Consider the following 16,793-nt stretch of genomic DNA (forward strand, 5'->3'; position numbering starts at 1 on the left):
TTTCCACGAAATGTACTGCTAGCTCTCCAGATAGACTGAAGTGTTGTTACTCACTTCATTTACATTTAGCTTTCAGATGTTTGTATTTTTGGTGAGCTTATATGCAAATGATTTCATGGGTAGGTTTCTTATATATTGAATGTTTTTATCAAATACTAAATAGGAGAGAATAATATTAAAAATATGCTTAGTATTAGGATACTTTGCTCACAAAAAATAATAAAGGCCACATTATGCAAAGCCAGAAAAGACTATTCTTGCAGAGGGCAAATAAAAATTTAGTGTGATATCCTCATGGAAGTTTTTTTACCTATTAAATCTTGAGCATGGATAAGGTCAGCAACATGGATAATTAAGCCTCCCTCTCATCATCTTTATTCTGTAGTGGATTAATGTATTTTAAAATCCATTTATGCATATTTTTATCTATTTTTGAGATCCCAGTTAATGGGCTTTCAGAAGTATCTATTTTTTATAGCTGTCCACATAAACTACATTCATAATAACAAAGTGCTATTTTAAGGTTTTAGAGACTCACCACTGCTTATACTGACATCAGAAAGATGATATTCACTGATTTGACATAAACAGTATACAGACATATTTAAATTTCGGCATGGTCCCTTTTAGATAAAAATGCAAACATCTCCAAACTCAAAAGGAAGCTCTACCATACTTTAAACAAGAGGAAGGAAAATAGAAGTCGTTAGGTAAAAAAAAGAGGGTGCACCTGAAGATATATGCAAAGTCAAAAGGAAATACCTAATGTGGAGGAGAATGAATCCTGCAAGTCCTTTTTTTCAACATGGCCATCTTTCATTAAAATATTCCTCCCATGTATAAGGATAGTAATCGTTTAGTATATATTAGCATGCTAATAACTTCAGGTGGACTATTAGAGTTAATAATGGCTTAGCCTGCATGAGTGAATCCTTACCTTGTTAAGGACTTCCCATTTGCTATAAAATGACGTATTTGTTACGTAAGGTCCTCCCACATGAATTGCAATTAGATTTGTGTTTTCCCCCACCAGCAAATGGCTGCACAGTGTTGCTGTGCACTGCTCCGCAAGTTCATGGTGGCTGAAGTTATAGTTAAGTAGGTTTATCTTTCTGCACAATGTTCCTAAAATCTTAATGGGCTTCCACTCCTATGAGGTCCACAAGAGGCTGCTTCTCTGACTGCCTCTCTCTTACAGAGAATAAATCCTTGACAAGCAATAAACGTTACTGAGGGGGAAATGATGGCAATTTAGTTGCAAATCTGCAATAAATTTCTAATAATAAATGTATTTGTTCTCTGTTGTATCATTATTTAGTGTGGTACACTAAATATGGTGTAGCAGAGACTAGATAGAGGAGGACATCTGTATGTCCTTTTTTCTCTGAAGAGTGGCTGTTTCCATTAAAAAGGTCATCATTTATTATGGTACATAATACATATTCTAAAACATCCATATAATGCTGGCCATTTTATTCAGGAATGAGCAACTAATATCAAAGGGATACAAAAGTGAAGCAATCTCAGTGAAATAAATTGAGTCCTTTTGAGAAGAAGAAGGGAAATACCTCTTTCAAGTAGAATTGATGGTTTTGGTAATTAGCACTTTTGTCTAAATAGCATCAGTGTTCCTGAATACTTTCTCAAAACTTTGTAATAGGATTTGCATTTCTTTTTTTAACTATAATTTTGATTTTGAAAATGTAGTAGATAATTTGATCTAGCGATAAAGGACCTGTTAACTGTTGAAATTTGAAGAACTATATGCTTACAGGCTTGGACCAGCTGTGAGAATGTTTTTCCTCTCTCTTTCATGGATTTATTGGGAGGTTTATGAAGTCTGGTTTTGAAGAGTATTTGGTAGCTTCCACCACATGTTGGTGTGGTACGTTGTAAGGGCTGATAATTAGAAAATAGGTGTCAGGGAGGCCATAGTGAGGGAATTTCATCAAAACATTGTTAAGGGAAGCTAACTTTTTTTTAGGGAATGCTTTTTTTAATGTTAGATTAAGGCCTTATTTGTTATTAATTTTTCAAAAGTGCCTCCATGCTTAACCTAAGCCTCACTTAAAACACATGATTTAGATACCTGAGCTCACATTTGCAGAGTGCCTAAGCAGGCTAGGCAGTTACTCCTGCTGAGCACATAGGTCCCTACTTCCAGTGCCTTCAGTGGTTGTTAGGCAACTAGTCTTGATTTAGACACTTCTGAATATGTACCAAACATTTTTGACACCTAAATATCTGACTGTTGGGAAAAGAAGCTCTAGTGACTTTCATGGACATTTAAGGCAAGCGTCTAAGTATGTAGTAGACAGTCTTAATCTGGGAAAAAAACCATGTGCTGCAATGAGAGAAACCTGTCAAGTGGGAGTGGTACCTTCCCAATTAAAGCAAACCAGATTGCCTGAGGACTGCAGCCATTGGGTCAGAAGACTATGGAAAAGGAAGTGCAGAAACTGAGGTTAAGAGGTGGCAGTGGGGTTTTCTCTCTTCAAAGGACTTATCTGTAAACCAACCGTAGGGCTAATTTTTGTAAAATCGTTTCAGTTACAAAGGTAGCACCAAAAGGGATGGGCTCCATCTGACACAGAGCTTAAAAAGCTGGAGGATGGGCATTCTTCACCAGCTCCCCAGAGATTATTGGCAGCATTAAGTTTTTATTGCGCTTCTTCTAATTATTGCATGTAGTTGTTTTTTATTAGTGATTAGATTAAGGATGTCTAGAAGACCAGACAGGGACTTGAATAAACAAGCAGTAAAGCATAATAGAAATAGTAGAAAGGGATAGTAGAACTGGTTTTGCTGAAAGGTTTTCTTAACAAAGTATCACCTTTGTCAAAGCTAAAGATTCAAAGCCATCAGGTTTGCTCGTGTCTTGCTCAAAAAAAAAAAATAAATCCTAAAATACTCTTTAAAATATTGGAAAGATATTCACTGCAGAAAAAAATAATCTTGAAGCACCAATTCTGTCTATATTCTACCTTCCATTTAATTTTACTTTGTGATTTAAATGCCACCTGGCAGTAAGTGCAGGCAGCTGTCCTGAGTTCTTCCCTTTGCAGCACACCTGATGGCCCCTCCAGCCACGTGTCCGCACAGGTGCTGGAGAGGTATAAAGATCGATGAAACAAAGGCGAAATCTAGCTGAACGTTCTGCAGTGTGAAAGGTAACACCCATTTTTCCCCTCCCAAGGCCAAATTTACTCAAGTTATTTGCGTTAACGTTGACAATCTCAGAGGTAGCGTGAAGTCGGGATGGTGGCATTCCAACAGGTTGGCGTGGAAAGCGGAGAGTTTAGGGCTGGATTAACCGACCCAGTCTTCCTAGGAGGCGATGGCAAAATCTTAGCGTGAACCCCGCGGGGTGAGACGTAGAGGTGGGGTGTGGTGTGGGACGTGGAAGGTCGTACCGGACTGGTGGGCTTGAATTGTCAGTAGCGAGGGACACGGTGGCAGGAGTGAGTGGATATTTGAAAGCCGTCCAGATCGCGGTGATGTCTCGAACATTCTTTTCAACAAGTACCTGCCGAGTCGGATGAGAGGCGAAAAGGCTGAGGGAGGGCTGGGGTCCGCGGGGCGCTGCGTGGCCCGAGGGCAAAACCGCTGGCGGCGGAGCTCAATGCCACTACTATCAGCTGCCCGCGCAGAGGAAGGACGCTGCTGTGGGGCACTGGTGCTCTAGGGAAGGCTGAAAGGCAGGGAACCCGGCGTGCGAGGTGGGAGTACAGCCGGCGGGAGCTGCTCTGTGGCGGCGAAGGGGTTAATGTGGCGGCAGCAGCAGTTCTATTCGCGGCTGCCGGAGCTCCAGGCGATTAGAAAGCGGCTCCGCGCCCCCGCCCGGCCTGGCCGCGGGAACGCGGCAGCAGCAGGTGGCGGCGGCGGCGGCAGCAGCAGCAGCGAGGGAGTTAACCCTGTGTCGGCGGCGAGCACCGACGGGAGGAGGGAGAGCAAGGAGCAGGCGGCAGCGGGAGAGGAACTGAGGAGGAGCAGGCAGCAGCAGGAGGAGGGGGACTGAGGAGCAGGCAGCGGCAGCAAGAGGGGGACTGAGAAACAGGCGGCGGCAGCCGGGTTGCTAGGGATGGAGAGATCCCGTGTCACCCGGATGTGAGTGTCATGTTGGCCCAAACTCTGAGGGATTTGGCAGCGGCGAAGCAGCAACAGCAGCCGGAGGAGGCGGAGGAGCAGCCCCTCGCACGTCGCTAGTCACTACCATGGGGGTCGGGTAGCGGGAAGCGCAGCGGGCAGCGCACACCTGGCTCGGGGTGGGGTGGCCTCTCTGCCCTTTTTTGGTTTGGGTTTGTTTTTTTCCTCTTTTCCTCTCACACTGGAGAAAGTGGGAACAATGCACCAGCAGCAGCAGCCGGAGCAGCACCCTGAAGGTAAGAGCCGGGGCGACCACCAAGGGCAGCCGTGGGCCCGGAACTGTGGGGAGGGAGGGGAGGCGGGGGAGGATTTATGAGGGATTTGGGAGTCAGGGATTGGGGGGGATTAGGGAGAGGGTTGAGGATAGGAGAGGTTTGGGATGGGGAAGATACAAGCGATTGGGTTCGAGGAGGGACAGAGAAGGACAGGGAATGAGTTGAAGGCAAGATGAGGTGCTGGCCGCAGCGTGTGACCGACATAGGAGCGGGTTTATGCGTGTCTGTCTATTGCCCCGAGGCCACTGATACCAGTTTAGCCGCGCGGGAGAAGGACACAGCTTGGTCTGCGTTCCCCTGTTATTTGTGGATAAACCTGCGCGGAGATGCGATGTCCCGGGGGCTTCCCCGCGCAGGGGCGAGAGGGCAGCGAGGGTTAGGATAGCGCGGTGAGAGCTATGTGCCCAGCCCCTGCGCTGCCGGGAGCACGGGGCCAGACTCAGGACTGTTGGTGATAATCCTCTCCACCGGCGGGCTCTGGCGCTGCCACTGTTTTTAAATGATTTCTCTCTCAATTAGCAGCAAGTTTGTGCTTTTGCCTGTGCTGGGGAGCAGGGGCTCCCCCGGTGAACGGAGGCGCCCCGGCTTTGTTTCCCTTTCAAGTATTGATGTAAAAAGACGATGGATAGACAGATGAATGGGTGGGTGGTTTATTTCGCGTTTCGTGGCATCCCACAGGGCAGGCGGATGGCGGGGGAGACGGCTGTGCCATTGCTTTTTTCTTGGGGGGGGGGGGGGGGGGGAAGGCGGGGGGGGTAAGCGAGGGTGCTCTGGCGAGGTGTTGCAGAAATGATCCCCACCTTTGCCAGCCCGCCGCCGAGGGGGCTATGTCCCCCGTGTCACCCAGCTGTTGATGCGTCGCCCTCTCGACGCTGGCCAGCGCTCACAGCGCTGCTGCCCGGTCCCCGCGCCGGCTCGGCCACCCCTGTGGGCGACGCGCACGGGCCCTGGCGTGATCCCCCCCGTGCCCCGCCGCCATCCCGGGAGCCATCTTAGTGATCCCGCGCCCCTCGCCCCCGGCGCGGGCAGGAGCTGCGCGGCGGGACGCGGCGGTGGAGGCCGGGCGCGTCCACATCCACGCATGTTCGCGGCTCTCGCGTCTTTCTCCGGGTTTGTTCCCCCCGTCTGGAAGAGGAGGGGTGTTCTTTTTGTGGCTCAGCTGCTTGACGAGCAGCTATGGCTGGGGAGCGATTTTTCTCTGCTGCCTGGCTAGATCCTGCCTTGCTAGTCCTAATTCCCAGAACGTATTTTGTGCCGTTCCTCCATGTTTTTCTCCCCACTCGGGCATCTTCAAGTTTTGAATTGCACTTAGGAGTCTCTCCTTCCTACAGGTGCATGTAGGAGTAGACTCTGTTGCTCTAGTCCGAGAGCTCGCGAGGAAGGGTCCTTGCAAGGAGGTGGTGGTTGACTCCTTAGCTGTCATCTGGATAACGGAGGCTTCACTGTTATGTGGAAGACGTAGTTTGTTTTGTAGATCCTTGTGAAAAAGCAAAATCAGACCCCATCCCTTTACAGTGGTTCCAGGGTTGTGATTCTTAGCCTTAAACCTACCAGTTTGCCAGCAGACAATAACAGATATTTTTTTCCCACTCGTGGGAGGCATCCACATTTTTCTCTAAAGAATGCAGAACAGGGCAAGATTTAAGGTGTTTACAGGACTTCCTTCTCTTCCTACCCCACTGTGGGTTATTCCTAATGGAACGATGCATGACGTTTTAAACAGCTACTTTTTTTTTTCTTCCCTGAATGAGGAGGAAAGTGAGAAAATAGTAAATGCAGTGGTACTGTGAAGTTGATCTTAAGGAGTAGCTGTATTTTAGTGGATACATGTGATAAGAAAGATGATATCCAGGTAGAAAAGAATATAGTAAGCGGAAGAATAAAATGTGAAGTGTTTGTGTATTGATGCTTGCACTAAAGTTGAAGTTACAGTAATGACTCCCAAGCATTTTTTTGCAGTTGTCTTTTGTATCTATGCATACACTTGTGTTCTGTAGTGTCTGTGATGGAAGCATCACACTGCCAAGAGGTCTTAAAGCTGTGGGTTTTTTTGTCAGAAATAGTGATGCATTGTAGTGTAAAAAGTTGTAAACAAGAACTCTTTTTCTTCTGTCCCACAGAGGCGAACTATGCAAGTAGCACCAGAATTCCTCTCCCTGGTGATGGACCAGCTATTCAGTCAAACAGTTCAGCACCATCCAAGCAAACTGTTCTATCTTGGCAAGCTGCAATCGATGCTGCTAGACAAGCAAAGGCTGCACAAAATATGAGTACTACCACAGCCCAGCCTGTAGGATCTCTGTCCCAAAGAAAACGCCAGCAATATGCCAAGAGCAAAAAACAGGGTAATACGTCTAATAGTCGGCCACCCCGTGCCCTTTTCTGTTTATCTCTCAACAACCCAATACGAAGAGCCTGCATTAGTCTAGTAGAATGGAAGTATCCTTTCATGCACTTGGGTTTTTTTTACAACCTGTTCCTTGCCTTTTCTGGTTATTTTAATGGGATTGTTTTACAGCATCTCTTACAGCATTGGAGCTAATGCATTAGTTCACTTACACCTATGGGTAATTGTCGTTAATGTTGATGGTTGTTAATTTTGCCTAAATTGCTTTTTCTTAATGACAATGTCATTTTGCAGGAGCAGTTATCTCAGAGACAGAGAGGAGCTCACAGCTATTCCTTTTTTCTTGAAGGAGGTGGGGGAAAATTTTCAGAACTTCACGAGGTTATAAAATTACCTTGCATTGCAGCAAAGCTCTGTATTGCATTTGTTGCCTTTTTAAAAAAGGTTGAATGGACAGGGATGAATCTAGCACTCAAATGGGAGATGACCTAAATGTCAAACCTGTGCCTTCCATGCTGCAATTTGATGTATTGACATTAGAGCAAATGAGTCAGATGTAGAAATCTTTTAAAAAAGATTATTTTCCCAAGTACTAGAAGTAGGAAAGGTTTTTAAACTAAGCCAAGGGCTTGCTCTAAGTGCTTACAAGTCTTCTGAACTTTTACAATGTATGTCTGCCATGAAACCTCTTTAGAAGCACATGCATCTGTAGAGAGGAGATCAGATATGCTGGTCTGTAGTCATGACTTGAATGCTGGGAAGAATTACTTTATCTTTAGTGCGGTGCTTGTGATGTGGAAGTATGTGGATTCCTGACAGAACTGATAGCAAGTTGATTTGGTATATTTAATTCTGAAGAAATGGCTTGAAATAGAAAACAGTTTTGTTGAGGTATGAGGAGGAAAATGTTTGCCTATTAGCCATGGCAACATCTTTGTAATGGGAAACAGCTGCTAAAGAGAAGCAGATTACTGAAGTAAAACTCATTTTGCTAAACATAACAGCCAACCTGGCAATAGGAACTGTTACTCATTTATGAGGGTTGTTTTTTTTCAATTCTTTGATCATAATTCAATTGCAAATTAAAGGTTCTGCTTTCATTTAAACTGGTAGAAGTCCAACTAATTTCGGTATATTGGTCTCTCCTTGGCTAAGGTCAGTTAAATGAAATTACTATGGATCTGAAGTGGAATAACTTAGGGCAGAATTTGTCCCAGTAGCACTACCTCATAAAACAAGGTTGTCAGTCTTGCGCTGGTATCCTTTGTCCATTTCAGTCTGGAAAATGCTGAGTGTTAAGGTGTGTGTTGCCACTTCCATTTTGTACACACAGTAGCAGCTGTTGATAGGCTTTGTAAACTCACTCCTTGAGGTAACAAACTTTTTGTAAGACAACAAACAAAATTTAACAGGTCTGAAGGGGCATGTGTGGAGTTGTTAATTTGTTTTCAGGAAAAGCATTTTAAGCTGACAAAAAGATATTCTTCCATCAGTCTTTTATGGTATTGTTATGGCCATGCAGTAGGAAGTTGCTCATGGAATTGAGAAAAGGATATCAAGAATCATAGCTGAAGTTCAAAATACTCCCTTTGTGAACTGCCGGGAAGAGGCTCATCTGGGTGGCCCTGTTTGTGTTTACAAGAAAATGAAATACTTTGGAGGAAAGGCAAATTAATGATAAACTGATGGGGGGGGCTTCAAAGATCTTAATTTTAAGAGGTGATCCTCATTCTGGAAGATAAAGAATATCTCTAGGATTCAACTGATGTCATCCAGATATGACATAAAAAGTGCAGCTTGAATTCATGCTGTTGTCAGGTAGAGTCTCAGTATGTGTGGCTACCAATCCATTAAAAATACTCCATGTCCCAGTCTGCTCACCTAAACTTTCATCTGTCCTGGCCAGAACAAAATTATTCAGGAGTCTAGCTCAGGCATGGGAAGGGGGCTCAGAGCTTTCCTGTGTCTGTAGAGTTTTCTAGCTCTCATACTAGGAACAGTTGTGATTTGTTGGGAATCTTTCTCTCATCCTCCTGAAAATTAGATCCCAGATGATTTTCCTCCATTGGACAAGCACATTTGTATTAACTTTAATGATATTTACACGAGAATGTGAGGACAGAGCAGATCAGGTAGTATTCCTTACACACTGTGATGACCTACAAATTGATTTAAGAGAGTGTAATTCTATTAATTGCTGGAATTTAATGTAAAGTGCTTTGTGGCAGGCAGTAATAGTTTTCTTTTTCCAAAAAGAAGATGTTGAGAGATCATTATGACAGAAAATAATAACAGTACAGTGGTATAGCTTAAGGGTTTGAAGTCTGTCATAGTTCTGAGTCCAAAGATTGCCTTCAAAGTAAGACTTTTCAAGTGCTGATGCTAAAAGGAGAAGTAGACTTAAAAGTTTGTAGCTGATAGTAGATGAATTCCTTAACAAGATTTTCCAGACCATTTGACATATTTATACTACTGTCTATTTTTGCCAACTGTGTGGCCTTAGCTGTTTACATCCCATTCCCAGAAGATGATTCTAATTCAACTAATCATAATTTGGTGAGTACTCCTGACCTTTTATTTTATGAATTTTCTGTGCTTGTAACTTGAGGGTTGTGGCTAGATGCTAGTATTTGAGACTGTATTAAGTATATACCATTTTAGTAAAATAAAATTAATATGTAGTGATACTTCAAAGTGGACATAGTTTTATGGTTTTTTCAGTATTTAATGTGTACTTCCTTTATGTGGATAAAGCGAAATTTGTCAGCTGTAAAATTCTTTGGAGGGGAACTTACATGAATCACGTGCTGCATGTATACATGTATTTCTGTGGTATAAAACCTTCTATTTGATCAATGTAAGTGATAGAAATTAATTTACTAGATGGTACTGAGTTTCTGACACTGGTTTCAGTCCTGAAGTTTTACTGCTTTTCTCAGTGTACTTGTCTAGTCTGTTTTCAATTTGGAGAGATACTGTTTAGTGGTACATTTTGATAGTTTTTAAGGACAGGATGGTGGAAATTATCTGAAGTTTTAATACCTTTTTAAATGATAGGAACATCAATGTGAATTTTAAAATAGTCACTCCTGGTGTTAAGTGATCTCAGAAAAGGAATGACACTGCAGTAAGTCGGGTGTAGAGGGTTATTTCTTCCATTGAAAGTAGTATACTGGCATTGTGCCTGAAAACAACAGTGAAAACTAATTGTTTTAATCCTCTTCTTAACTTAAAAAACTATTACACTCAAGGGTAATAATGAATTACATTATAATAATTCAATTGTTTATATTAAGCCCCACCTTGGAATAGTGGAGTTCAGAGGTTCTGTGCACTCAATCTATGTGTGAGTTTTTGGGGGGGATGTGGTGCTTGTTCACGAAATAAAGAATTGGATACCAGTAAGTAGATAATTTTGGATTAATTTACCTGGAAAATTTCAGTGGTCTTCTATTTGTTGACGTATTTGTGTAATTTGTGGTGTAAAAGCTTGTTTGCTTTCCTAAAGGTGACTCTGTGCATGTGACCCATTTTATATACATACAATTTTTGTTTGTTTGCTTATCAAGATTAAGCAAATGTGAACAAGAAAAAATGCTGGCGATGGGCAGAATAATTCAGGTCAATGTAAAGAACGATTTATGCAGCTGTGCATCTAGCCAACCAACAGCCTTTATCTCTCCTCTCTCTCTCTCTCTTTTTTTTTTTTTTTTTATTCCCCTGAGAAATTCAGGGCACAAATCTCCATAGCTGTCAGTCCACCACGAGATCCGCTAATAACTAATTTCATAAAGCATTAGATGAAAAGGGTAAAGCAGTTACTTGTGTCAGAGGCTAATCGTTTTCAAATAAATGTTTTCAGCATTAGTTTTGTTAGACTCTCGTCTGGTATTTCTGACCTACTTCTACAACGTGCTCGTACTTAGGCAGAAATGGACATTTTAATCCGTGATGGGTTTCCTTTTTTCTTTCTTTTTACCTCTTCAATGTTGTGAGGTTTGTCTAAGCACAAAGATAAATGGCATGTATATTTTTTTTAGTAAAATATTCTTTTCCATTTTAATTAGAAAAGGGTCTTGGACACCCTGATTATATGTGTATGAAGTTTACTTGGCTGAGATGGCTCTTTTGTTTTATGTAATTTTTATTTGTAAGCAGAAGAGTTAAATATTTATGTGTATGAGGCTTTTTTTGGTGAATACATAACATATATAATTTGGAATCAGTTGTGGACAGAGGAAGCAATGGCACCAGAGGGCAAAAACCAGTGGAACACTGGGAAGAGGGAGCTACAAATGGAAAGTTCTCCAGTTTCACTCTTGCTAGGGAGGAGACTGCGCATATGAGTATTTGAGCAGTTGAACTGTTCATTCTTTGTGACTTCAGGAAGTCTGCAATGGCAGCCTCAATCCAAGTGTGTATGTGCAGAGCAGCTCTTCATTCCTCCCTGTGATGGGATGTTAAAAGACAGCTTCTGTATGATGGAATTTCCAAGTAACCTGAGATAAAATTTCTGAGTCTGTCTTTGACTGAGCCAGTGAAACACTGACCATATGTCAACCACCTAACTGCAGGCTGAGCTCTGGGTGAGCCCTGTTCTTACTTTCTCATGAATGTTTCAACACGTGGTGTCTAACAAACATGAAGTCTATTGTTTGTTGCAGTAGTAGTGGCAAAAGAAATTTTAGCACAAATTAACCCAAAATATAACATGTGTTATAAGAAATAGGTAGATAGCGTCTTGATGGTGTCAAGTATAAGCATATTTTACTTAGGTTCTATTTTTGAAAACAGAGTATGTTTAGTATCTGTTATTCTTGAACATGAGTCAGTTTTCAATCCTAAATATCTTGAGATGTCTGTGAGAAGGTTCCACACCCTTCTTTATAGAAAGTTGACATTACAAGCTAAGTGTAAGGATGGGACACTTGTATGTCTCTCTGTTGGTCCTTCATGGCTGCGGATGTGCGAGTTTGTGGTTATTGCACTTCTTTGTGACCAGTAGCAACGTGCTGTGACAGACAAGGTATCTGTAATAATTTACAGAAGCAAGAAAGTTTCATTGTGATATTAGTGACTGAGCAAAAGGTAATCACTGATGGTTTAGGATAGGAGACCCTTTCAATATAATTTTTGTTTGTCTTTTCATCTTCTTAGTAGACAAGTTTAGATTGGCGCTTTGTCTTTTTGTATTTCTGAGAGTTGAGGGTGTACTTCAGATATCGTCTTGCACAGTGGATCCATTAAAACACCTTGATGCGTCATTGGTGTGTGCCAGGAGAGGCAGGAGGAAAGGATCTTTTCTGTGCTTCGCATCAAGTGGTTCTCTTGTGCTTTTCTATACTGTCTAGGCTATAATACAGACTAATGAACTGTAAAACCAGTTATTGAGCTTGATCTTGAATTCTACTTAATAACTGGCCCCTAATCAATCATTTAATAAGTGGGCCCAGTTCTTCTGCAGGTAAATGGGTGAAATTATTATAGAACCAAACCAGTTATTTTTCTCTTACAGCAGAAGAGGGGCAGAGTATTCTAGGATGGAATCTTCATGAACTCACTAATTCATATTTCAATGTAGTTTATCTGCCTTAAGAAGTTTCAGGTGATCTTTCTGTGTTTGTTTCAGCTCTTCTTCTGGCAGGGCTTCTTGTCTGAGCTTGATAAGAAGCATTTTTCTGGCAGGACAGGTTTCCTGAATATATCTTTCTCCTGTTTCTGTCTTCTCTCCCTCCCCTTGCAGCCCCCCCATATGTGGTATGCCATATCTCTTCATGTCTTTGTTAACTTCCTTCTTTCTTTCTCAACTATTGTCTTTACCCTCTGGCTTCCTTCAGTGTTTACTCTTCTGTTTGTCCTCTTTTGCAGCATGCTTTGCTCCATCTTGCTCTCCCACTTCAGTGTTTCTTGTGTCATCCTGCTGTACTGTCTTCTGTTCTCCTGTGCTTTGCCTGCTACTGACTTTCCTGTTGGTCTGACTAGCATCAGGTTTCTTCTCAATGTGCAGGCAGACTGGCACAATAGAAGTCTGGATTCTGGACATGATCAAGACAGCTTTTGTTATGTATTAATTATTTTTTTTTCCTAAGAAAATGTGGCCAGTAGGAAGGTACATGCCTGTAGAGCCTGTAAAAGCTTGAGTTAGCTTTGAGTGTGCTGCATCTCTTCTGACTAGGTACTGAGGGTTTCCACTGGTGGCAGTCCTCTGCTTGAAAAGTCAACAGCCTGTGTATTTTACATTGCTTATGTGCATAAATTACAGCAGACTGACAAGTGCAAAGTCATGTGAGTAAAGGGCTTGAGCCTAATGTGTAAAGGACTGAAACCAAAGGATAATTAAACTCTAGGCCACTGATACCAGGGTTCTTCAGTCTTGTTTCTGTTGACCATTTTCAGTGGAGAGCCCTCTCAGAGAGGGAGGTTCTGCTTTATAAGGTCTCTCCAGCTGGTGATTACAGAGCAGGCCAGGTGATGATCCTGGACACCTTTTCTTTCTCTCAGGCAGTTAGGACTGGGAGAGCCATAGTGGAGGACACTGTTACAGAAAAGTAATGTTTGTGTCCTGTCTTTCAGGGAAAGATTTCCTCTCTAAGCAGATTTAGGTGGATCTTCAGCAACAGTAAAGCCAGTGTCCCTGAACTGTTGGTTGTGCCTTCAATCTAGGGCACAGCAGGCGAGTACTCTAAGAACCGGCTGAACTCTTGACTTAGAGGTGTCAGGCTTCCTTATCTCATTAACAACCCTATGACTCATTCAGTTCTAAGGCCACATGACTAATTAATCCATCCATTGACAAGGTTGTTGATTTTTACCTTGCACTCAGATGTCCTGTGCACGTAGCTCGTCTGAAAACATTGTAGAATGTTACTAATTTTAATGTCTAGTAAATAATTCTAAAGATTTCTGTTGTGAAATGTTCTGTGATATATTTTAGAAAGACTTTTACATATATCTACTGTGTTTGCTGTGTTTACTACTTCAGGGGTCTTTGGGGCCCGGGTCTGTCTATTCCTTCACTTAGGACATATTCATTCTAAGTAAATGTTTTACATTATGTTTCTGGTATTTTCCTACCTTTGGATTCTTAGCTAATATTTTCTCTGTTTCTGCTAGCTGGCATAATGTCACCCAAGCATACTTCTTAGGAAAGATGCAAAGCAATTTGGACCCTACTGAAAATACTTTGTTTTGCATGTGGGAAACATGATAGAGACATGACAGTGTTTTGTGTGTGTTTAGCCAAGCACCTAAAGCCTGGTACTAAAGGTTAATTCTTTCTAAGGGAGAATGTCATGAAGTTTAATTTGAAAGTGGTTCCAAAATATTTGATTTAATTGGAACTGATATGGCACAGGAATTTTATGTTGTTCAGTCCAGAGGAGAGTCTGGGTAGACCTTACAGCTGCCTTCCAGTACCTAAAGGGAGCCTACAGGAAAGCTGGAGAGGGACTTTTCATAAGGGTGCTAGTAGCAGGACTAGGGGGAATGGTTTTAAGCTGAGAGTAGGTTTAGATGAGATCTTAAGTTGCTCTTCAATATGAGGGTGGTGAGACTCTGGAATAGGTTGCCTGGAGTGGTTGTAGATGCCCCCTCCCTGGAGGTGTTTAAGGCCAAATTGTATGAGACCTTGAGCAGCGAAGTCTAGTTGAGAAGTGTCCCTGCCCATGGCAGAGGGGTTGGAGTAGATGATCGCTGTGGTCTGTTCCAAACCTAGGCCTTTCTATGATTGATTCAATTCAGTGAATGTATTGATGGTTCTGGGTATGAGTAATCAGGAGGGCCTGGGAGAAAGTCAGTAGTTCAAATGTGAAAACAACCCCAAATATTAGGAGCTGTTCTTTTTCTGCTCGCATAAGCTAACAATGAAGAGGCTTGAATTCTCGGCGCGGCTTTTGTGTTTGTGTGCGTATGTAAATGCTCTGGGGGATAATTTAGGGTTTTCTCCTGCTGTTTTTGATATAGCATTGAACATAGTACACTTCTCCAGCTGGGCATGGGTTGTGATACAGGCCAGGATGCTGTTAGCTCTCTTAGCCACCTGGGCACAGTGCTGGCTCATGTTCAGTTACTGTCTGATCCTCTGCCGTAAAGTTTTAAGTCAGTAAATTGCAATTAGAATATCATCCCCCCCTTCAGAGACTGAGAGCAGGTGCTTAGTTCCTCTTTATCAGAAATTCACTTGGTAGCACCTATTAGTAGTCACGGTTGTTTGTGGGGTTTTTCATAGTAATTTTTATGAAGAAAAGTGCTTGTAGAGGTCCATTTTTCTTGAAGAATGCCTTGGTTAAACAGTGTGATTCTTCTCAGAAATATAAGTGCTTGACTTCAGCATTTGAAGCAAACTTTAAAGGTTTGAGGTTTATGATCAAAATTGAACTAGAAAAATAACATTTTCAATGAAATGGACACAACCAACCAGGATGTAGCGTTTGCCTATTTAATGGTAGTAGGCAGTTTCACTCTAAAATCACTGTGGTGATTAATACTGATATAAAACTTTGAAAATATGAGCAGATGGATTATTTAATATTAAAAAGCATGATGCCAGTACATCTTCAGTTTAGTTGCATGGCCGAAGGTTTGGATGGTGTCTAACTCATTTGCCATTATATGCTGTTTTGTGTGGGAGAGAGCTGCTTGCAATACTGTAGAATTATTCCTTTTGATAATGTCTTTACTAAGGATGTGAATCTTACTGTTTGTTACTGTGGTAAATCACTTACTGCAGACTGTGGCCAGTGTTGGTCGGTATAGCAGAAGGGCTGATGCTAGGCAAAGAGCTTGCCAAAGGTTGGAATTTGATCTTTGAGTTTATTGCATATTTTCTGAGAAACTACTGTTCCATGTATGTTAGCTGAGAAAATTAGTTCAGCCTAAAGATGCATTTGGTCAATTGTTTTAATTGTCCTCTTCTCACGTGGTATGAAAACCAGGTGGTATGTTGAATTTTATCACACCTGACAGGTTAAATATCTTGTACTGAACAACCAGGTCTTATTTCAGTACTCTTTTGCGGAAGATCCTGTAGCACAAAGGAGCATACAGGGCCACTTACATATGTACAGCATAAAGGCTGGAAAGGGCATTACAGTCCAAGAACATAAACATAAGAAATGTTCATTAATAAGCTTCAGTAGTTTGATAATTACACTTTTCTGGCTTGACTGATGGTGGCTGCAGCTGCCTCCAGCAAGATTGCATCTTATGCCACTCAGCTAATCAGAAAAAAACAATCCTTCCAAGGTACTGAGTAGCAAATACCTCAAAGCTGTATTTTGTTTATCAGACATTTTGTTAGTGCTCATTTCTCTCAGATGGATTTATTATGGTGCCATTACTTCCTTTTTCTTTTTTTCAAATACTTACAACCCTATACCAGTGGTGTGTGGCATAAGTCATGAAATGATTTCTAAGTATTTATATGCTCATCTTCATCCCAAGAAGGCTTACTAACTCTGATTTCATGTTGTTTTTGTTATTCCATAATTTATTTCCTGCACGGGGAACAGCTGAAAGAAAACAACAGAGTAAATTACATAGATCTTGTACATGTATTAATGTAAGGACTCAAAATCTCTTGGCATCACTGACTTCATGAAAACAAAAAGAAAAGAGTTCACTGATAAAAAGGAACAGTGTTTAACCTAACAGTGCCTGAAGGTCTCAAGGTATTAAATGATGCTCATTGCAGTTCATACTCTGATGAATACTTTCAGGTGCAGAGTCTGTGACTAGCCTGTGTCAGAAGTGCAAGGCAACTATCTCTGTCTGCTGTTGAGGTGCCTCAGCTGCTGCAATTATCATGGCACAGTGTGGAGCAGAAAGTTTCTCTATGTTATAGCACCAATTGAATAGTGCTTAGGCATGCTTACATTTTCTCTTTATCTGAATTTCCCTAAAATATGGCTTCAGTTTTATTTTACTGGCTACCTTATTGGCAGTTCTATGTTTGCTTTGTCATGGATGTCTTGGTGTAAGCTCACCTTAAGACCAGACATCGTTATTCTTAATACCATAAGAAGACC

At 41.9% G+C, this 16,793-nt stretch overlaps 1 protein-coding gene across 11 annotated transcripts in view; it reads left to right on the forward strand.

Annotated features, from left to right (window-relative positions):
- Positions 1-3,016: 3,016 nt before the first annotated feature.
- Positions 3,017-16,793, forward strand: part of CACNA1D (calcium voltage-gated channel subunit alpha1 D) — a 178,111-nt gene continuing 164,334 nt past the window's right edge. For 9 of the 11 annotated variants that reach the window (XM_064156656.1, XM_064156663.1, XM_064156669.1 and 6 more), the window contains exons 1-3: positions 3,017-4,382; positions 6,542-6,860; positions 9,219-9,324. In XM_064156656.1, coding sequence (XP_064012726.1) covers positions 4,346-4,382; positions 6,542-6,860; positions 9,219-9,324 — 462 coding nt within the window. In that variant the 5' untranslated portion in view covers positions 3,017-4,345. The remainder of the gene's footprint in view (positions 4,383-6,541; positions 6,861-9,218; positions 9,325-16,793) is intronic. The other 2 variants (XM_064156665.1, XM_064156664.1) reach the window with 1 other exon arrangement.

The sequence above is a fragment of the Pogoniulus pusillus genome, chromosome 16 (assembly GCF_015220805.1).
Source record: "Pogoniulus pusillus isolate bPogPus1 chromosome 16, bPogPus1.pri, whole genome shotgun sequence".
In the NCBI taxonomy this organism is placed as follows: domain Eukaryota; kingdom Metazoa; phylum Chordata; class Aves; order Piciformes; family Lybiidae; genus Pogoniulus; species Pogoniulus pusillus.